The 22746-nt window shown below is 46.5% G+C and overlaps 1 protein-coding gene across 1 annotated transcript; it reads right to left on the bottom strand.

The window, feature by feature from the left end:
• Window positions 1–2244: 2244 nt before the first annotated feature.
• On the bottom strand, window positions 2245–20968 carry APBB3 (amyloid beta precursor protein binding family B member 3; the record flags this gene model as incomplete). The annotated part of the gene is made up of 12 exons (XM_081015182.1): window positions 2245–3701; window positions 4237–4425; window positions 7203–7318; window positions 7556–7639; window positions 7975–8062; window positions 8595–8709; window positions 9148–9275; window positions 9985–10131; window positions 12328–12388; window positions 12921–12997; window positions 14150–14328; window positions 20920–20968. The coding sequence occupies 12 exons, from the start codon at window positions 20966–20968 to the stop codon at window positions 3468–3470; spliced, it is 1467 nt and encodes a 488-aa protein (XP_080871308.1). The 3' UTR covers window positions 2245–3467.
• Window positions 20969–22746: the final 1778 nt, after the last annotated feature.

The raw sequence follows: 22746 nt of genomic DNA, 5'->3' as shown, positions 1-22746 counted from the left end.
CTGGAAACCGCAGGAGGGGAGAGTTGCTCGTGGGCTTCCCATAACTGGCCCTGGCCCTCATCAGCTGTATGCCAAAGAAGGGCATCCGTTTATGATTGCAAGGTCCAGGTCAGTTCATAGGGAGGAAGCAGTCTTTGAGGTACTGTGATCCTGAGCCATTTAAGACTTTATAGGTCAAAACCAGCACCTTGAATTGGGCCCAGAAACTAATTGGCAGCTAGTGTAGTTGGGCCAGGATCAGTGTAATATGCTTAAACCTTCTTGTCCTGGTGAGCAAATGTTGCACCAGCTGGAGTTTCTGAACCATCTTCCAAGACAGCCTCCTTATAACACATTGCCATAACCTAACCTAGAGGGAACCAGAACATAGATGGCAAAAGTATTCATCTTTGGTTTGCACTTTTTGGCAATCACTGCAGCTCATGACTGCATTTGATTAGCTTCATCTTGGAGCATCCTGGCAATCATACCAGCAGGCCATGTAACTCTTTTTTATGCTGTTTGTCAATGCTGCTGTCATTATGATATTTCCCATAGTAAGTGACGTTGCTATCTTTACCATAATCCTCCTTATGTGTTGTAGCTAGAGACAGGCATTGCATCTCAGTCACTGTGTGGATTATATGACGTTTGTTTGCCTGCCTGTTTATATAATAAAACAAAAAATTGTAATGTATTTCCTACACATACTCCACTTGGCTAATAACCCTGATGATGGCTCTATTCTTTCTCCATGATTGATGGCAGTGACGCTTCTGAATACCAGTTGCTTGAAACCACAGGAAAGTAGAGAGTGCTGTTATGCTCAGGTCTTTTGGGCTTCCCGCAGGCATCTGGTTGGCCGCTGTGAGAATAGGTTGCTGGACTAGATGGGCCACTGACCTGATCCAGCAGGCTCTCCTTATAGTTCCCCCACAGCATTGCACATGCATTGTCAATACAGTGGTACCTCTGGATGCGAATGTGATCCGGAGTCCCGTTCGCATCATGAGCAGAATGCAACCCGGTCTGTGCATCTGCGCGGGTCGCGATTCGCCGTGTCTGCGCATGCGTGTGACATTCTGAGCGTCTGTGCATGCGCGAGCGGCAAAACCCGGAAGTAACCCGTTCCGTTACTTCCAGGTAGCCGCGGGACGCAACCGGAAAAGATTCAACCTGAAGCAAACATATGACTGTACAGAGTTTTTGTTTTATTGCATGCCAATCTCTGCACTGCCAGTGTCTAATGGTCTGTTGCGTCTTTGCCTTTTCGTTTCATAAAAGTGCACAGCCCAAGGCCCAGTATTTCCATAAGCCCTTTGGGTTAAGTCATTTTAACAGCTTTGTCTAAAATTAATCCAGCATGAATTACTATATTTTCCATGTACAGTGTTTGAGTTCAATCACACAAGATTCCTGTCCTTAAGCGTACCGCAAAGGTACAATCCTGAATTTCTCATAAGTTGTTTTAGTTGGGCCTTGATCCCTTTCATAGACGTTCCCTCTGTATGGAGGCATTTATCTTTGGGCTTTAATAGGCCTTTGGTAGTTTTTCTCCTAAAGGACTAATCTCTGCAGATATCCCTACTCTTTGGACCAAGGCACATTAGAAAATGAGCAGCTATACAGATGGTAGACCACTCACCTGTTCCTGCAAATATCCATTCACTCCTTCCATTTACTCCACTTCTCTGTTGCCATTCATGGTAGGTAACAAACCACAAGAGGCAGGAACTATTCAATCTAGGCTTACTTGCTGCCTATCCCCCTTTCTGCCTACTTATATCATAGAAAAGGACTCAGCTCCTCATTCAGAACTTGGCATTTTCCACTTCCAATTTAGCCTTGAAGTGAGCATGGCCATAGAGTTGGACAGTGACACCAAAAGGGAAGTCATTCATTTCCCACCCATATCAGCAGTTCATTCTAGCACCAATAAAATTACCTGGAAACAGAGACCAAAGATAAAACAACTCTAGATTTCTTCCATATTAGTAGTTTATTTGCACAAATGATCAGATATAAAGTATCACTGAGGTAGACTTGAGTCTATCTTAATCTGGGGCTAGTTATAAATAAGATAAAGTTGATGGGTTACCTTATCTCCCAAACAGAAAAGAAAGGAACGTGTTTGGAGATTTACCCTTTCATCGCACCAGCCTCACTCCCCATTTCTGGACACAGATCAAATGAGACTCAGCAGTCACTTTTGCCAATGTTGGTGCAATAAGCTCTCAATATTTATAGGCTTTTTCTTTTTAAAAAAAAAATGGGGGAGGGGGGGAGAGAATCCACAGGCAGCTTTATATTCTCCTTACCTGCATCTTACAAGTGTGAATCGCTTGTGTCTGTCAGAGTTGCTAGCCAGCATTGGGTCCTACAGTGATGGCCTGGTCAATTCATTGTTCCCAATCCAAGTGCCTGACTAGGCATGCTGGTGTTATTAGGACAGTAATGAGTGCTGATGACTCTCTCACTCACATACCAGACATTTTGCTAGTGAGCACTGGAGCTAAGTGCACCCTTTGATTATTCTAGGCTTCATTATGGTCACTGGCTTGTTTCAAAAGAATAGTTGCTACAGCACGTACAGAAGTTAAAGGATTAGCCCAGACGTTGCCAAAGAAACACAGACCTGTTGCAGGCTATACTGTGAAGAGATAATAGTGTTTATAGGCATTGATGGAACAGTGTATGGGATGTAGCCAACATAGCACTGTGTGAAGAACATCCAATTGCACAATAAAACGTGGACCCCCCCCTCCCCCTGTGTGCCCCCTAAACTGTTATGGAGCAGATTTAGGGAGGGAGGGAGGGGGGTTGAGAGAGTCCTTATGTCTCAGTATGCCGATTCAAAAAGAAGAGACTATTTGTCACTTTTCAAGGGAAATGTGTATCTGTACTGGCATCTGATCAATCCAGAGGCTCACAAGCATCTATTTGCTGCCGCAAATTAACACGAGTGGCTGTTCCATGGCCTGCCTAGGGTTGCAGTCAGGTTTCGTATGCCAAGCATTCATGCTACAAGCTGGGGAAGGAAGAGTAGCGATACTCACAGCTTTTACTGCAAAAACCAAGTGGAGCTACTGCTTCAAGCTGGCATGCCTGCTCTGCCCTGTTCCATAACCCACCTGGGCAAGCCGGAGCAGCGTTTTAAGCCTGTGTGATGCATTGGATCACATGCCAGGGAACATTATCAGAACATTCAGGTGCAGCCTTGTTTATTCTTCCCCCTGAAAACAACATTGCCTCCTTCTCATAGCATCTACATGGCAAAGGACTAGCAAAACTATGCATAACATGTCTAGAATCAGCCACAGACCTCTCTCAGGGGCCAGATTTGCTTGGATCTGTTGGCTCTTAGATTCAATGAAAGAGTCAACAGACAAAAGTACGCTATTTACATTCTGAACCTGGATATCAAAGGAAGGCCACTGTTAAGTATCACGAGGGGCCCACCATCCCTGTCTCACACCATATATTTTGGGCTAAGGGGTGTGTAGTATGGAATGTTTTTGGCGAAATGCTTCGAAGAATGAGAATAAACCCCTCTTGCGTGTAGTGGCCGCGCTGCCATTTTTCTGCAGGGAGTGCCCTGTGACAGGAAAGGAACAGACTGGCGAGTCCACTGACACTGTCCTTTTCATCTTCAGGATGGAGCGTGAGCCACTCTTTGGTCTCATTCGCGATGTAGAAGCCACTAAGCACTTTTGATACTGGACCTACCAAAGAAAAATAAGCAAATCATTGTGGATTTACAAAGGGCAGAGCTTACCAAAACCTGGTGGTTGCTGAATCTAGTTATTTCCTGACATAAATTCTTTCAGTGTGTGATATAGGCTTATAAAGCTCGGAGCACCACATTTATAAGTGGGGGAGGGGGGAGAGAGAGAGCTCCAACAGCATCATCAGTGCTTACAATGAACATATGAGAACCTTTGATGCAGGATCCCAGCTTCAGATGCTTTGAAACTGCTGAGGGCAGAGATCAAAAACTAGGGTTTCTAACTGATGGGGTGGAAGTGGGGTGAGATTGGTCCACTCTGAAGCTCAAAGTGGGCAGTGTTGGTTAAGAGGCCTTGCAAAGGGTGCAGCCCCCTTGCAGAAGCTGAACAGTGCGTGGCCAGTGTTTGGAAGGGAACCTTACGTATGGCGCCTGGGATCCTTTGGTGGAAAAAAGGTGGGATGTAAATGTAGTCAATAAATAAAAGGACATGAACTACTGAGGAAGCCCTGCTTAAATTTCTTGGCATTTACCATGCATGCGGCCTGCACCGCTTCTGAGATGGTGCCGGCATCTGGCTCACACCAAAAAGCTGTGCACTGGAAACGTTGTTGGCCCATGTCAGTAATGAGTGCGAAGGTGTGGGCGTCTTTCCCAATCCCAATAAAAGTCACATAGCGGACCTGACATTCCCACAGGCAAGAGCCGTCCTCATCCTCAGCCTCAAGAAAGAACACAAAAGAGATTAGACTTAAGGATGCATCCAGACCACCATTCTTCCTGCACTTCAGTTTTATCCTAGGTACTAATATTTATATGTCCTAGGCCAAATATTGAACCCGTGTGCACATTCTAATAAACCTGATGCAGTGGCCTTGATATACAAATTTAATACATAATCATAGCATAGGCTTCCAACATTGTAAAGCATGCTAAATGAAAACAATAAGAAAAAAGGTAGATTTCATTGTTCTACTGCAGCTTGCCTGATGAAATTATCTCCCCTCTCCTCCCCCCACCCATGCACTGTTCTTGGAGTTCTTCTGACCCCTCAGAGACAGTTGTGGGGGTGGGGTGGGGAGAGGAAATCCCTGTTGCACAAGTGGAGGTCCTTGAGCAGGGCTCTTGATTATCTTTCTGTAATCCTTACAGCAATGAGATCTAGAGGGAACCACAAACTGTAGTTGGCTTTAGTAACCAGCCCAAAATATGTGGTCACTAAGATTCTGTCCCTCTCCTTCAGCCCAGCCCTTACCTTGTATTCATTGGGGCCTCCTCCTCCATAAATGTACATAGGATTGCAGCGTTAAGCCAGAGGGAAAGTAAAGCCAGGCAGTGTGTTGCAGAGGAATTTTGAGCACCATCTCTAGCCTTCCTTTGGAACTGGAAAGTAGGGAGGGGGTCTTCCCCATAGTTGTGCAGCACCCCCAGAGGCTCAGTGCAGCTCCAGGGGAAAATCCCAACCACTTTCACAATTTTACTAAAATAAAATGGTACAGTGGTGCCTCTCAAGACGAAATTAATCCGTTCCGCGAGTCTCTTCGTCTTGCGGTTTTTTCGTCTTGCGAAGCACGGCTATTAGCGGCTTAGCGGCTATTAACGGCTTAGCGGCTATTAACGGCTTAGCAGCTTTAAGAAAAAGGAAACAAACTCGCAAGAACTCGCAAGACGTTTCGTCTTGCGAAGCAAGCCCATAGGGAAATTCGTCTTGCGGAACGACTCAAAAAACGCAAAACCCTTTCGTCTAGCGAGTTTTTCGTCTTGCGAGGCATTCGTCTTGCGGGGCACCACTGTACGTGCCAGGTGCTCAACCATTTGGCAGAAATTAGCAAAAGAAGGGGGGGATCCTGTAAGGCATTAGGAAACTGTGGGGAAATGCTGCTGCCCAGCGTGTATCAGGGGCAACTCTCTAGTAATTTCTTTCACCAGATAATATCATTTTTGCTGTCTTCTGTACCAATTCAGTCCATACAAAGAAAGGTCTTAACTATTTAAAAAAAAAAAAAAGGATACGGGCTGCAGCAGTTTTCTACAATAGACTTTTCTGTCCCCCTGATGTTACCCTCCACTGCTTCCTTTCTTAATTCCTTCTTCACCCTTTCGCACTCTTGGTGGTGGGCAGTAGAAGGTTGATTTTTTTTAAAGACGTGGAGGAGTGTGCAGAGTGAGGAATACTCAAGTGAACCAAGGAAGCTGTCAGTCAGTGCACATGCAGGATCTCAATGGAGACCCCAGCAATGCCTCCTAATGATTTGTGACTACCACTAAAATATATACCTTAAGCGGCAGCATTATTCTGGTATTCTGCTATGAGACTGTGCCTACCAATTAGAACTGCCACCAGCACATAATTCTTATAGACAGTTTGTTTTATTTTGTGAGAGCCTATGAACAGAATGTATCAGTATTTTCTCTGACTGCACCAATGTTTATTCAAACAAATTTCTTTTAGTTCTGCCTTCAGTTTCAGAAATATGCATTTATGACTAAAAAGGGTTTGTGCAGGCAGAATTTTTTTTAAAAAAGATCAATAAAAGGAAAGATGTTTTGTAACTGTCTCAGCCTCATTCCACAGAAACTTGTGATTAGTTCTCATTGAAATCAATAGAACAAACCAGCTACAAGTCACTTTCTCTGGACTTGATTCAGAGTGTTATTGTGTTTGCCATCTGTTCTCTGAAAACTGAAATCACTGGGAACAAAAAAGGCTAATGAGGGGTTTGCATGCCCACTAGTGAACTATTTTCCAAATTTGTATTTTATAAATTAAATCAAACTATGCACATAATCCAGTCCCATTGATGTCAGTGGAAAAGATCGATGAAACTGTTCAACTCTTTGATTGAAATCAATTGGACTTGTATGATCCAGCCAAAACTAAGCACTTTAAAGTTCCATTGATTTTGGTGGGAGAATTAAGCAGTTGCATCAATCTCTTTCACTGAAATAAATGGGATCTGAAAGTGCTTAGCTTTGTCTAGATAACACGATTGCCATGGAAAATGGCTAGCGTACAGTAAAATACTGAGGCTGCACTCATAAACACAATGTCTGCTCTGCTGCCCTCCCTGCATTGGAGGAGAAAGATCTGCAGGAGGAAGCCTGCGCTGCTCATGGAGGATCCCTACACCATCAAGCTGATGATGATCAAATGCTTCCAGGACAGAGCAGGACAGAGTTTGGGGTCACACACATAACATAGATTGTGTAGCCTTGAACATCTGGAGAGAGCTCATAGATGAACTAGGGCATGGGAAATTAGGTATAAAATCACTGGATTTCTACTTGGCATATGTAGAGCTAAGATGTCCTGACTACATGTGGCATTCAGCGACTGGCTTTACACTAAAGTCCAACGGTCCTCTTGTCATTCTGGTCTAGCTCCTTTTCCAGTCTCTCAGCCTCTGGGGCAGGCAGGATGCCAGATAGGAGGGCTACTGTCAGTCACTTGGTAAGAGGAGAAAGCTGCCAGGGTGGCCAGTATCACAAGGAGCCTTACCTCAGCTTGCTCTGCTTGCATCACTGAGTCTGAAACACTGACAACAGATGGAGTCCACTGGTCACGGCCACGGCTGCCCACCAGGTCTTCGATGGCAGTGTTTAGCACATCCATCCCTGAAGTGGTGAGGCAAGAAATAAATGGGTGATCCAAGGAAAAGTGAGAATGCTCATCAGCCAGAGAACAGGGTTCTCTCAAGACTTCCACCATAACTGGGGCACAGAGAAGGGCCCCTGCTTCAGATTTTGGGGGTTGACAGACTTGGTAAAGGAGGAGGTGCCCCATAAGCAATAACTTCTCCCATTGAACACACCAGAGATAGGTAGCAGAATTCAAAGAGCACAGCTACTTACCCATGGCCTTGGACACTGGTGAGGTGCCAATATACAAAGCTTCATATTTCCGGACAGACTCTCCCACGGCATCCAGAATGTCAACTGCCCGAAGCAAAAGGAGGAATTCAGTGTCACACTGAAACAAATGCTTCATCAGCACAAACATTTCTGTTTGCCTGATGGGACAATCTCTCCTCTTCCCAGACACAGTTCTGAGGGTTCTCTCAACCTTCTCCCAGCCAACTGGCAGGGTGGCAGGGTGGGTGGGGAGTCCTATTAGCCAAACCCAGCACTTTATTTCAAGGAAGAAGCAGGGGTGCTTCTTTAGACCAAGGATGGGAATACCGTAATTACTTCAATTCTGTCAGAGCACAGAACTGATAAAGTGCTGACAGGTGCCCCAGAAAGGGACTCATGGGATTTGTAACGTTTGTTACCTTGTAGAGAGACGTCATCTGGAGTGACAGGTTCAAAGGTAACAGATCGGCTGAGGCTGCTACTTGCCACGGCTCGCTCAGCCATGATCTGTAATACAGAGAAAGGTCATGAAAAGTTGGGACCACCTGCTGGAACTTCCCACCTAAACTTGGGTAGTGGTAGTGGCAAAGCTCAGGGAGAAGACCCTCCTAGATGGTAACCCAGGAGAAAGTATAGAAAGAACATTCCCAGTCTTCAATGACATGGCTAGAAGTTGCAATTCAAGTGGGAATCCCATTAGCTTTATGAATGTTTACTCAGAAGTAGGTTCCCCTTCTTTCAGTAGGACTTACTGCCAAGTAAGCATGCACAGAATTGCCACTCTCCTTATAGCTGTGCCCCTCCACCAACAAGGACTGCTAGACTCCTAGAAATCTGACAAGATTCATTTAATACAGAGGTCCGATGAATGCATGGTTCAGAGGAATTTCTTCCAGCCCCCAGCCAACCAGGATGAAATTCCACCTGCCACCTCCTTGCAAAATGAGAGCAACCTGGTGCAGGGCTGGGACACTCTTCCTTCCTCGTGTCTGCATGTGTGTATGTAGGGAAAGAACCATGCCAGAATCAGCAGGGATACCTTGGAGCACATTTCATGCAGGGCCTTGGCAATGGCCTTGGCAGGCACATTGCAGTGGAAGACGTGGCACTTCAGCATACACGTGTCCTTGTCACTGGCCACGAAAGCAAAATCCCTGCAAGGAGAGGAGAGCCCAGTAAGCAAGGGCAGGGCTCCAGGCACTGGTCCTTGCTGCAGAAGGAAGAAGGGGCCTTACCTGTCCCTTGGGTCAAGCACAGCATGTAGGGAAAGAAAGAAAAATCTGGTTAATTCAGAATCCCTCAAGAAGCAACCCTCCTAATGGTCTGCGTGCTATCAGCTGTAATAGTTTCTGGCAAGAAGAGCAAAGGTTTCTTTGTAGTGAGCAGAAGGACCTCATGGCAAGGTGAGGACAGCAAGATGGACACAGAGAGAGAAAGAGAGAGAGAGACCACCATTTCAAGATTCTCCCTCCTACGGGGCCTGTGGCTCAGTTTGGTGCAATGCTAAAAGACTGAGGAGTCGTCCTTCATATTAATTTCCAGCAGCAGAAAATGCCCTCTCCTCTCCACCCCCAGAGCAAAGGTTCCCTCACCTGCCGTGGTTGCATCCCACACCCCAGACACGGATGTTGATGATGGGTTGGGAGTGGATGAGGCTCTGGTCCAAAGGATCCACTAAACTCATTGTGTCCTTCTTCAGGATCATCACCATGTTTTGGCCCTGTAAAGGGAAGACTAGAGGACTGTGACTGAGATACAGTGCAGGGGTAGGAAAAAACTTCCACTTGCCTCTTGCAACTAGAGCGACAATGATGTCCCTTTCCTAGGGAAAACAGGGACTGGCATGTTTATCCACCCAGCAGTGCATAAGAACACCTGTATGTAATGCCATGGACTGAATGGGTGCTCGTTTGGCAAATATGTACAAGGAAGAGGAATGGGGACACCCAGCAGCTCATGCCTGCTTCCCTGCCAAAGGTGGAAAGGATGCAAAGCAGTGCCTAGACCCAGGAAATCAATTGCTCCATTGAAGGGTGACAACTTGAATAAAATATGGAGGGGGCAGACAGAGGTGGAGCTAGTTGCTTCAGTGCCCAGAGTGGCACACATGCTGTGCACCTGGGGGCGGGGCTAGCCGCAGGAGCGGGGCAGGCATCCCGGGGGGGCGGGGCAGTGATGTCAAACCCCCCCCCCATGGATGACACCCGGGGCGGACCGCACCTACCACACCCCCTTCCTCCGCCAGTGGGGGCAGGTGAACCCCGTCTCACATAATTGATCACAAGATGTGGTACCAGCACACCATTGGAATGACAATGCCCATCCACATAGGAGTTGGCCCCTATGGCTGTATACAGCACAAGGGCTGCTGGAAGTCTACATGGGAGAACACATTTGAGTAGATCTTTCCCTGGGCCTCCCGCACTCACCTCGCCCCACCTGTCTGCAGGGTCCCAGTCGTCACACTTGTTCTGGGAGAGCTGCTGGATGCAGTTATTCACGGCAATGCTGCTTTTGCCAGGAGCCAAGTCCTCCTCAGGGATTTCTACCCAGCCCAACGAGCGCACAACGAAGCACTGGCAAGAGAGGGGCGGAGGGGTCACCATAAGGCGTGTCGCCAGCCTTCCTAGCTCACCATTGGCTATGCAGCCCAGGCCATTGGCAGCTTTTTGTGAACTTTTCAGCTCATGTGATCTGGAGCAGCCCCTCCCTCCCTGACTGTACCTCAAATCTAGCCATCATGAACACTTCTGGAGAGCATCAACTGATACCATCACCGCCAAATTCATTGTGCTCTTCTTTACCACATTGTATGTCACAAAGGAGTCCTCGTGCCTGTCCTTATTCGTAGGATGTCCCACCAGATTAGGGATGGGAAACTTTTTTCAGCCTGAGGGCTGCAATCTTTTGGAGGGGGGCATGGCTCACATGCCAGAGGCAAAAGTGGGTGGAGCAAGAGGGACTGGATTAGATGACCTTTGGGGTCCCTTCCAACTCTACAGTTCTATTATTCTAAGAAATGTGGTTTTCACCTTTGCACAATAGATGAGTTCCTACTCACGCTCCTCTCTGTCCTCCACCTAGACAGTCAGTAGGCATTATCAGTGTTCAGTGACACATCCCAGGCAGGCAGAAACATTCAAGGAGGGTGCAGGGCCAGTGAGGGGTGTGGTCTGGGGAAAGAGGCCTGGAGGGTCACACTCAGCCCCTGGGCCTCTGAGGTCCGTCCCCCACTCCTTGTGCTGCATGGAGAAAGACTAGAGGTATAGAAAGCGAGGCTTTCCTAGCTTCTTTTCCCTCATCAAATTGTAGCTTGTTAAGGATTCATAGCTCAGATTGGTGTGTCAGTGAACTAGTCTTTAATTGCCTTATTCCAAATCTCTAATTATTTACCCATGTAGAAAAAAACACTTCCCCTCATTTCCATACTTCCCAAGTGCCCCAGGACATCCTGTTTTTTCATGGGAGATCGTGGTGGCCATTTTGGGTGCTGCACTCTTGCGCTGTGCTCTTGCCCTGAACAAAAATCACTTTTTTAGGCCCGTGCAGCACCCAGGAGCGCATCCCAGAAGACACGCATCCTGGTTTTGGCTCCAAAAAAGGTTGGACGGCACGCCTTCAGGTGAGAGAAGGAAACAGCAAACCAGCTCTGTGTAATTGTATGTGAACTCTCAAAATGAAAGAAATCACAGGTGATACCGCAGGGAGATGTTGTCAAGGATAAACCTACCTAAAAGGGTATGGATGGGAAAGGCCATTATCTCCTGCCCACATCAGAGACAAGTTCTTCTGCAGATAATATCTGACTGGAAGTGGTAGAAGTTCCGAATCCTGAAAATTTGCTTTTAGAAAGTCCTTCCCTCTCCCGCTTCCTAAAGCATTCTTTAATTACTATTTTGCTATAAATTGGACTTGCAGTGCCGTGTGATTTAAGAGTTGTTGAATTCTGATTAGGTATTAGGTAGCTCTGGACTGAATAACTTATTCTTCTGAGGCAGGGTAATTCATACATGTTTATAGTGATCTGACAACAGTGATGGGTGGCACAGTTAGTCATCTGTTTTCATCAAGCAGTTCACAATTAAAATTACAACTTATCCATCTAAAACAATAAATTCCAAAATACTTGGGCTGTGTTTAAGTTCTGGGGAAGGAGCTTGTAATTTTTAAAAATAATTTTAAGAGAGGTATCATTCAGTTTTAAAAAAACACATAGATTAACCAGTTAAAAATAGTTCAGTTACTGGATAAACTATTTTATCAAGGAAAGGGGCCACAGGGTTCAAGGATAGTTGAGGGAGCATCACAAAGGACATGGATAAGATCACTCAACATGCATAGATTACTCATTTATACCATCTAGCCAATCTTTCACATGAATGAAAGGGTAGTTAAAACATATTGAGTGATACTGGGAATGCACTGTAAAATGCCAAGGGAATATTCAAAGCAGTTGCTATGATTTTCAGAGCAGTAACGGAAGGTGACACATGCCAGCTTCTCCAAAATAAGAGAGAGACTCTCAGGTTCCAATGAAGAGCCTGATATATTGTGTTGTGAATTGCCCTAAGATATATGGGTATAGGGCAGTATACAAATTTAATAAACAAACAAACAAAGCTCACAGAGGGGTAAATTTTCTGCAGCAGCCTCCAAGGAAGGGCCTTACCTATGCTGAATCTGGACCCCTTGCCTCAAAGAAAGGGGCTTCCTCAATCAGCCAGGTTTCTGAGCTACGTACCCCCTGTGTCCCCCACCTCACCTGACTGTACCTTGGAGCCAAGCTCTGGGTTGCCCTGGTGATGCTCCTCCCCATGCCAGCTCACTGATGTCCTGTAACAGGTAGACAAGCATAGCAGTGACATGGAGGTTCTCAGTCGTGGCATAACTCTAGCGAGCGTCTGTTCATCCCCAGAGTGGCAGCTGTGGATCTCATCGTTCTCTCAACTCTCCAACACATCTTTAAGTTTAATTCACTTACATTAAGTTTAATTCAATGGTACCAGCCTCCATTGGTCCTAACCAAAGGCTTGTCAGCTCTAACCCTATTGATGTAATTTGCAGGGGCTAGGCACCTCCAGCCTGTACTTTGCAATCCCAGTCCTTTCCCAATTTGGTGGAGCCATCTGAGTAGGATGGAGATTGGAGCAGAGGATCGGTATTTCTTTATGACTCAAAAGTTAGACCAAAGACTTGTGGGATGGAAACAAACCTGCTTGCTTCTGCATCTGCACAGAGCTGGGCTACCTGTGAGGTCACCAGAAGAGACCATGAACAGGCCCTAGAGCTCTCTTTCACTTTTACTCAGATTCGATGTGCCCTAGTGTTTGGATGAAGTGCCCCTGCCCCCAGGAGACAACCCTACCTTCTGGGCAGTGATGCCATTGGACTTGGGATAGGTCTCTCCCTTGGCAGACGTCTTACTGTTGCAACCTGAAGGTCCTGAATGAGGACAGAAAAGAAGGTTGTGAAAATGAAGAGAATCTGGCACTGTTGTTTTATTAACATTGAGGCTCAGCTAAGCAGCTAAAGTGTGTATGTAGAAATTCAGTCTATGGTTGTGAGCAGTTGAGCCATGAAACATTTGTGATGATTTTTTTTATATAAAAAAGAAAGGAAAATCCCAGGAAGAGGGGGAGAGGGAATTGGCAGCTTGAGGCCCTATAGTACTCTGGAGGGATGTACACCTTGATATTAAAAAGCTCTTATCCCCACACTTCTGATGAAGTACTGAGTCCTTTAGCACTATTTAGACAGCACAGGAACATTTCAGAATGGTGGGAAAGGGAAAAAAAACATGTCATCTGCAAGCCCCAAGCAGCACTACAAGGACTTCTGTTTTGGGCTGGCTGGAGCTGTGAAGACGAGAACTTCTGAAAGGAGCTGAGGACATATTTTGTTGTACTCTCCATTTGTTTTCTTCTAAAAAAGCAAATTCCATCATGATTTTCAAAACAGATGCATTGAGCCAAGTCCTAATGGAAAGCAGTTTGGTACCCCAATAGACAATGTTACTTTACTGCATGAATAAAAAAAGATCATTATGGCAAATCAATAGATTTTAGCATTGATTACATCTATTTTATCCTAGGCATTCACAGTACCTTACTGGATAGCTTCTGCCGACTAATGCTACAATCCTAAACATACCTGGAAGACCCACTGAAATCAATCCAAGTAAACGAATTTAAGCTTTTTAAGACATTGCATTTTACAGCAGAAGCGCCACGGAAAATGCAGCTATAATCTCCCTCTCTCCACAGCTGTTCACCCAGTCAAGTGACTCAGTTGACCCCACCAGTTCATGCCCTCTGGATGTTATCAGTCATTGGAGTCAGCTTTGAAAGCCAGAAGTCCCTGTTGCCCAGTAAGAACAAGAAGATCATGCAGAAGCATGCAAACCTACAAATGGTGCCAGGTGGGATTGACAGTCCACAGTTACTACTCTGTTACCACACAAGGCTCTGTATATGTGTCACCACGAGAGACAGGCGAGTGCATTTATGGGTATATGTAAAGAAAAACAGCAGCCCTAGAGAGAACAAGGGTTGGGTCCTGTCAATCATACACAAAAAGGCTTTGGAATCCTGATACCGTTTCTGGCAATGCAGCTTCCCCAGTGTGCGCTAAACCAGAGGGGCAAGATGGGTGTTGCCACTGGGTGGTACCCGTGGGCACATGCCAGTAGTAGGTCCCAGAGGAGTCGTGGATTTTCCTCCATCCTGGGGGAAGATCAAGATCTGCTTCCAGATTCTGGTCGTTCCATAGGTTGTCTAAAGAGAGAAAAGACTTCAGATGAGGAAAAGGGCAAGTGTCATTTCAAAGGATGGTGACAACAGCTTCTACAGAAAGGTAGAAAAAAGATACATCAAAATGCCACTCTCTCTAATTTAAGACACATCATTTCTGAATATTCCAGCTGAAAAATCTAATGTGGAATAACAACAGAGGACAGGTGCATGAAGGATATACATTTACAAGCTTCCATCTATTCTTACAAACCACAGAATATTTCTGAGCCCCTTGTCCAGTCCTTGCTGGGCAGTCCAGTGGAAAATTTCAGTCAGTATTTACTCCTATATTTGCAAGGGTTAAACTTAAAGCCTTCTTCTCCCTAGCTGGTTAATAAAGAGTTAACAAAAGTCAAGGATGTAGAAACATTACACAGTGGGGTGTTCAGCATTGAACAGAAGACTCAACACTGTAAAGATGTGAAATCAATACCCACAACCCCCACAGCCATCACACAGATACCAGAAGCAGAGCACATAGTAAAACTATGGAATTTGTTCCCAGAAACAGTGGTGATGGCCACCAACTTGGACGCTTTTAAAAGGGATCTGACAAATGCATGCAGGATAAAGCTATCAGTGGCTACTAACCATGATGGCTATGCACAATCTTCAGTATCAGAAGCAGTATGCAAAATTTCTGGAAATCCTAAAAAGCACGGTTTTAATGAGGAGTGAGATGGAGCCCAGTTTCCCTCCCTCTCTCCTTTCCTGGAGAATGAATGTACAGGCACCAGAATGTGAAACCTGCTGTTTCCCTGCAGGACTTCCAGGAGCAGAGCTATGACCGTAACTGTATCTGCCCCAGCGCACACAGCTAAAAATACCCAAAGGTCAGTGTGCCCCTTCTGCTTTATTATCCTGTTGATTCTCCCAGTATGGAGGGGACAGAAGGTGAATAATCCATCACTTGCCATTCAATTACATACTGCAGGCCCTGCTGTCTCTCGCCTGCCAAGCTGCATTCTATTTAATCAGATCTCGCCATCCTTTAGAGTGGCTCAACCAGCTGCCAGAAGTAGCAGCACAGAGGTTGACACTTCCCGCCTGCAGAGATCAGAGCAGAGAAGCACCAACCAAACTGCTTTCTGACATTCACACATTTCCTGACTGCCAGTTGTCTCCCAGGAAACAGCACCCAAGAGCCTGACCTGCACCAGCAAAGGCTGTGCTGATGGACAGCCATGACGCACAGACCATCTGAAATTATTCTCCAGAGCAGCCTTCTTCAGGTAGCAAGCCGTTTACACACAGCATCGCACCTCGCAGGCTGGGCTATTTTCTCCCTGCCACACAAAGCTATTTCTGTGCCAAACTTTGTGGCAAGATGCTAGATGTGAGCAGACTGATACGTTGAGGCTGTTGCTATGGGGAATCAGATAAAACAGCCTCCAAGTAGCAGTTGATTTGGGTGCCTCTGGCTGGACTGAATGTGGCTGACTGTTCACATCATTCTAGAAAGGGTAGCCAGAGCAAAATGCAGACACTCCTAGTGACTAATCAGTATGCACAAGCACAGCAAGAACTTAACTGTTAGAGTCAATAGACAAATTCTCCTGACTGCCACTGGATTCATCAAACTGGCTCCCAATTCACTAGTTGAAAATGAAAATTAAAGCTTGTTGACTTCACCTTAATGATGCCCCCATTCAGGCAATTTCCTGAACTTGTGCGGGCTCAAAGTGGGGACAAGAAGGGCTGCACATGAAAGTCCCAGCCACTTGCATTTGGTTGAATGTGCTTAGAGACCTCATCGCTGTCAGGATCCCTGTCTTATCAGGGTTTTTCTTCACAAAGAGGATTTGAAGCATGTTCCCATGAATGCACTTAGAAATGCAGATGTCTAAAAGGAAGCCTGTGTGCCCAGGGGGTGTTAGAATGGGGCTTAAGCATGCTCATCTCTGCCCATACCCACTTTGAGGCTACAAGTGTTCAGGTAAACACACAAACAGGTCTTATGTGTATTCTCGCCTGGGGAAGCAGACTTAAATCCAAACCATAGCAAAATTGTTGGTCTTTCAGGTTTAGAGACTGTGTCTCTAAAAGTTTTTCTGAAAATCCTGGAAATTGATAGTGGATCTGGCAAGTTTTCCTGAAAAAGAATGCTCCAATTTTCCATTTCCTCCAAATAGTGCCCTGCCCTGAAATTCATACTCAGCATAGCTCAGGCAGTGAGCTGGCATCTTAATTCAACCAAAGCTGAGTTCTAGTTTTAATCATTTACCTCTGCCATCTGCTCTTGTTTTCAGAAGTACCCACTTTGGAAAAATTGGTGATATCCACATTTTGCAAAGAGAAATGGAGTGTCTTCCATTTGCCTGGCCTCTCTTTTCCTTCAAAATCCAAGGAATGTGGGAGGCAAGTTTCTCTGTTCACTAGCCTGGCAGGGAGTTAGACCAACAGCTAATTTTGCTGTAAGACCACCTGCATAAAGGAATGCGGTGGGAATGAAGCCCCAACCCCCCACTGTCCAACTCGGCCTATTTGTATCCAAATGCCACAAATGGCACTCCATTCTTTTCCCACTTTCATCATCTAGCATCACAAGTGAGTCAGATTTGGCAAATAAACTGTCAGCTGCTGACTTCCAAATGCAAGGACATAACAAAGGATTAGCATCTAACCAAGTCCATCACTAACTTGCCCTCTGTAGAGACACAGTTGGTCAGTAATGGTGCAATCTGAAGATCAGCAAGAATAAAAAGGAGAGATCACTGAAGAATAATACATGTTTTTCAAGGCAGCATTATTCTTTAAGAAGCAAAACAACAAACAAACATCAGTGAGGTAGCTGTAGACTTAATTTTGTCTGTTGTTGGGTTTGGGAACTGGAATGGAGAGGCTATTCATACTAAACAGCAAGTTCATAAGAAAGATGATGTAGATTGGCAGGGTAGGGGAGAGATTTGCAGGTTCTTTCCCATAGCCCTCTATGTGCATAGGCCTACACACCAGGCTGTGTGTTGACTTGCCCAAAATTACACGAAAGAAATGGTCCCTAATTCTGTGTGCACTCCAACTATTAGGATATGACAGCAACTAGGGACACTCAACACTACCCAGAATTAGAGCTTCTAATAACAGCTTTCATTAAACCACAGCATTCACCTCAAGGCCCCTTCATAATCAAAGTGTGTTGACTGAGTTATGAGACGTGAAAGAGGACAGAACATCTACACTTTGAATAGTTATGCAGAAATGGGACTTGGAGCAGGCATAGCTTGTCACATATGCTGCACCTTCTAAAACTCCCACTTCTACACAGCTATTAAAGAACACTGTCTGCTTTTACATCTGGCCACGCTAATTGCCAAATGGTCAGTGGGAAAAGGGTTAAACATATCCTCCCTATCACTACAGCTCTGAGCAAATTCATACTGCAATAGAGTAAGAAGAAAAGAAGTTAGATAATTTGTGCATCTCACCATAGTATTTTGTTTGATAGACTTTTGTATGGTGGCTTCTTATAAGATCTGTGCTGCTAAGGACCCTTTGTACAGTAGAATTGCCTCTTCTACTGTCCCTTTACTAAAATGGTTGCACAGGGGGGGAAATAACATCTTAACCTTCCTCCTCCCTACCTTGGCAAACCAATAAATTGTTACGCTTGTGCCAAGCTCTGAGAATTTAATCAAGGAAATGCAGCTTTCACAGATGGGATTGATTTGGCTAGAACAGTGATGTCCACAACTCAGCCCGTTCCTCCCAATTTTCAGGCCTTGGGGATGGAATATTTGGGATGAGGGATGGTAGTAACTTTCCTTCATTTTTATTTGCAAAGAAATGGAAGCATTTCCCCTCCTGGAACAAGGCAGCAGATGGGCTCAAAAAAGCTGGGAAACTGTGTGGGAGTGATTTTCTTAGCAAGTACCGTACTTATCTTTAGCAAAATCCTGCTCTCTTTGCAAATCTTACAGGTTCAGAGCAAAATTTTGGCTTTGAGAGTGAATCTTGAGAATCTCCAAATAACATAGCTCTTCTCAAACAGACCCAGATACATTTTAAGTGACAATTGGCAGGTGGTAACCAAGGAGAGGGTGTGGTGCCGTGCCTATTAAATGCTCTTGACACAGAGGTGCACTGGCACCAAGTTTCTTGTCTTGCCAGCACCAGGCAAATATGCCTGTATTTGCCCAGGTTTGGAATGTCAATATGGCATCTATGGATGCAATGGCACATGGAGGACCCTGGCACATGTAGGACCTATGTGTGCCCTCTCTCTGTGCTCACTACCCCTTTTATTATGAGTACATACAGCTGGAGGAGGTGGTGGGAAGAGCAAAATGCAAAGCTCTGTGTGCTTTTTAAGGCTCAGGCTCAGATCTGAACAGCAAACAAAATGACCAAGATGTCATTTTGTATCAGATGTATCAGAGAGGAAGGAGAATGATCTGGGTGACTGAGAGAAGGAAAACATAGAAATGAAGGGGAAGGTGAGGCGATAGTAGGATGCCACATGAATCCAGGTGGAAGAAAGACCTGGAGAAAGAGACACAGACAGACAACAGACAGACAGACAGAATGGAGTGGCAGAGACAGGAGAAACATGTACACCCATGTCAGACCAGGGAACACCCATCCTCTTGAAACTTCAGGTTTTTTCACAGGCTTATCAGCAGTACCACATCTTCCTATTGACTGAACCATTGATCTGAGGCAAAGATCCCTATGGCTCCTCATTCTTTTTCAAAAGGGAACTCCTCAAAACCACCATCAAACCATAGTTTGCCCCTGTATCCATATATATTTTCCATGATTTGTCACCCTCTGCAAAACTCATGAAGATCCATGCCTAAATAAATGTTTTTTTGTGATGCTGGCAAGCACTGGATCTGTTATTTTTACTGTGTAGTATACCACAATGAACTTTATCTTGGTGGTTTATTTTAGAGGACACTATGTAAAACTATTGAAATTGAAGAGGATCTGTTGTTTATTTTATCTTAAACTTTCATTGTCAGAAACAAATAAAACATCAAAATAACCATGTTGATATACTAGAGGTCCTATAGCATAGACTGCACAGGTTTGGTTAGTGATAATACACCCAAGTGTATGGCTTCCTACCCTTGAAGCATGCAGGCAACTTCATAACTACATTTCTCCCCTCCCCACCCCCTTTTTGACAAGGACCCTCCCTCATGGCCCCAGAGCTGCTGGCCCATGACAGCAGCATTGGAAGGCAAGGAGGAGGGAGGGAGGGAGGGAGGCAGCCAGCCAGCCAACCAGCCAAGGCTGGTGAGGGCCCAGGTCAGCAAGCTGGTGTTTGATGTGTACTAAGGGGTGAGCAGATGATGAGGTAGGCTTTCATGAGTAAGGAGAGGGAGAGGGGCAAGGCATAAAGGGAGAGTATTGGTGGCTTTGGTGAGGGGTAAAGGGAGATGAGTGGATTTGGTGGGGGTGGTGTGGGGGTGGTGTGGGGGTAGGCACGGTTGGTGAGTGAAACAAGGAAGAACATAAGAAGGCCCTACTAGGTCAGGACAATGGGTTATCTAGTCCAGCATCATGTTCTCACAGTGGCCAAGTGGATGCCTATGGTGCAGAACTTGCTAGGGTTCCCTGGAGACTTTCTTGCAATTCAGAGTGCCTGAAGTAAGAGCTCTCCTGTCAATATGAGAGCAACGGGGAGTGAAATTCAGAAGGTGGTTATCCCTGGACTATTAGATTGAGTTCCTAAGCGTATCTCGTGGGAATGAATTCCACTGAACTTGAAAGGACGTGCTTCCATACAGCTGTATTTAGACTGGGCTGTTGTTGGCCCTGTAGAACCCTCTGACGATGCCAGTCATCGCAGGCTTGCCTTTCTATTCTGCACACTGTAAGAAACTGATGAAATATGGTACAATTTATCCTTTGCGTGTGTGTTGTACTCCTAATCCTGTGAAGTTGGGGAACTCAAGGGGGATTTCAGAACTCGAGGCGACTTTCCCTAGGGTACAGCGGGCTTCTCCTTTCAGCACCAAGGAAAGCTCCCAGGAGGCTGCTGCCCCCGCCCCCAACGCAAAGCTAGAGAGCGGGACAACAGGCGGCGCTTAGCCTCTGCCCCACGGCGTCGAGAAAAGCACTTGCAGACGTCTCCGGCGAAGTGCAAGGGGTCGCCATAACCCTTTCCCCGACAGCAAGTTTCCCACTCCCTCCTTTTCTCCCCAAGCGACAAACAGCCTGAGTGGTTTGGAGTACATAGGGGGGACCTGGGGACGCGGGGAGGGGGCGCGCACGCTCGCTGCTTCAGCCGAGCCACTGGGTAACCCCTCACCCAACTCCCCCGGAGCAGAACTTGGTCGAAGAGCCCGAAGTCCCAAGCCGGCCGGTGAGCGGGGCGGGAACACGAAGAAATGCTCCCCGCACGGGGCTGGGGGGAGTCCGGGCGCCCCTTCCAAAACAGCCGCGCAGGCGAAGGGAAGAGGCGCGCGCTCGCGCGATCCCGCCCGCCTCCGTCCTGGAGACGCCCGCCTGGCTCTTCGGCGGCCCCCGCTCTCCTGAGGGGGCTCCACTTGGGGCTGCGCCCCCAGCACCCCCGGGTGGGCGCCGCGACCATCTCCCCCCACCCCAGCCGGCGCCCCTTGCTCTTACCGTCGCAGTTGACCAGGATGATGGCCAGCATATAGTCCTTGCCCAGCATGGCTTCGCTCGGTCGGGCGGCGAGCAGCCCCGAGCGCGGAGGACGACGGCGGCAGCAGCAGCAGCAGCAGCAGCAGCAGCAGCAGCAGCGCTGTGCCAGAGGCCGGCCCCAGAATGCGGGGCGGGCGGAGCGAAGAGCGCGGACTGGGCAGATCCGGGAGGAGAGAGATGCTGACGAGGGAGGGCGATCCAAAGCCGTGACGCAAGAGGCATCGTGCAACACGGAGGCCCACGGGCTCCAGTGGGACTTGGCCTCCCAAATTGAGCGTGCACAGAATGGCAGCCCAAGGGGGGAGGAAGTGTCTGCTGATCTTACTTCCGAGTAAACAGGCTGGGGGGAAAAAGAGCCTTCCTGGATCAGGCCAAGGACCCATCTTGTCCAACATCCTGCTCTCAGACTGGTGGACCACATGCCCCTGATAAGCCCACCAAAAGGACCAGAGCTTTCCACACCTGCGATTCCCAGCAACTGGTATTCTGAGGCACAATGCCTCAAACATTGGAGCCAGAACACAGCCACAAACACTCCATAAATTTCTCCAGCCCTCTTTTAACGCAATCCAAGTGGGTGGCCATTACAGCCTCTTGAGGTAGCTAATTATTTAACCTGCCCTGAATGTTCCAACATTAAGTTTAATTGGAGAACCCCACTGTTCTAGCATTATGAGAGAGAAAAACTCCTTTCCCACTTCCTTTACGCCTTGCATAATCTTATACACCTCTTAACACATTCCCCTTATTACACATTTTTCTAAACGAAACAGCCCAAAATACTGTAACCTGCTCTAACCCCTTGATCATTTTGCTTGCCTTTTTCTGCCTCCTTTCCAGCTCCACAATGTTCTCTTTGCAGTGAGGTGGCCAGAACTGTGCACAGTTGTACTGTATTACAGTACAAGTGTAGTCTCACATCATGTATAATGACACTTTGTATAACGGCATTATGATACTGGTAGTCTTATTTTCAATCCCTTTCCCAACGACTCCTATCATGGAATTCACCCTTTCACAATTGTCACACACTGGATCAACATCTTCATCCAGCTATCCACTATGATGCTTCTTCTGTGCTTTGAAACACGTCCACCCTCTGTGGGTTGGGCAACCAAGTCAGAACTTGGGAGCTCCACATTGTCTACTACACTGACTGGCAGTGGCTCTGGGGTTTTTTGGACTTGGGTCTTTTCCAGTCCTGCCTGGAGGTGCTAGTAGTTGAAAGAGATGGAGGGGATTCCAATGGTCTTCTAGTCCAACCCCTTGCAATGCATGAATCGAAAGTATAAATGACAGATGACCATCCAATCCCTGCCTAAAAAACTCCAAGGAAGGAGAGTCCACCACCTTCCGAGGAAGTCCGTTCCATTTCATGCAACCAATCAAAGTAATGGGCTGTAATCTATCAAAGTGTAAACCTTAATAAATTTGCCCAGACTTTAAGGTGCCACAGAGCGCTTCGTTGCTATTTTTTTGCCTGAGAGACTAACCCAACTACCCCTCTGGTTGGCTGACACTCATCTGTCTCGGGAGACAATGGAAGTGTGCGCCTTTTGCGGTGTAGTCAAACCTTCGAAAAGTTTGTGTGTGCTGTGGCTGTAGAGACCGATGCAGGACATGTTTTGTTGCAGCTGGGGCAAATGAAGGTGTCTAGTTGTGGTGATCCTTGGGGATCCTGCCATTTTACATTCTATGGAGATAACCAAGCCAGTGTGGATGTCACTGAGACAGGAGTGCGAACATTCTGGGAATACGGGCTTGGGAGAATACATATTTATCTGTCCT

This window comes from Podarcis pityusensis, assembly GCF_964106645.2.
Source record: "Podarcis pityusensis genome assembly, chromosome: 7".
NCBI lineage: Eukaryota > Metazoa > Chordata > Lepidosauria > Squamata > Lacertidae > Podarcis > Podarcis pityusensis.
The sequence above is the reverse complement of the archived record's forward strand: the minus strand, read 5'-3'. Positions and strand labels throughout refer to the sequence as shown.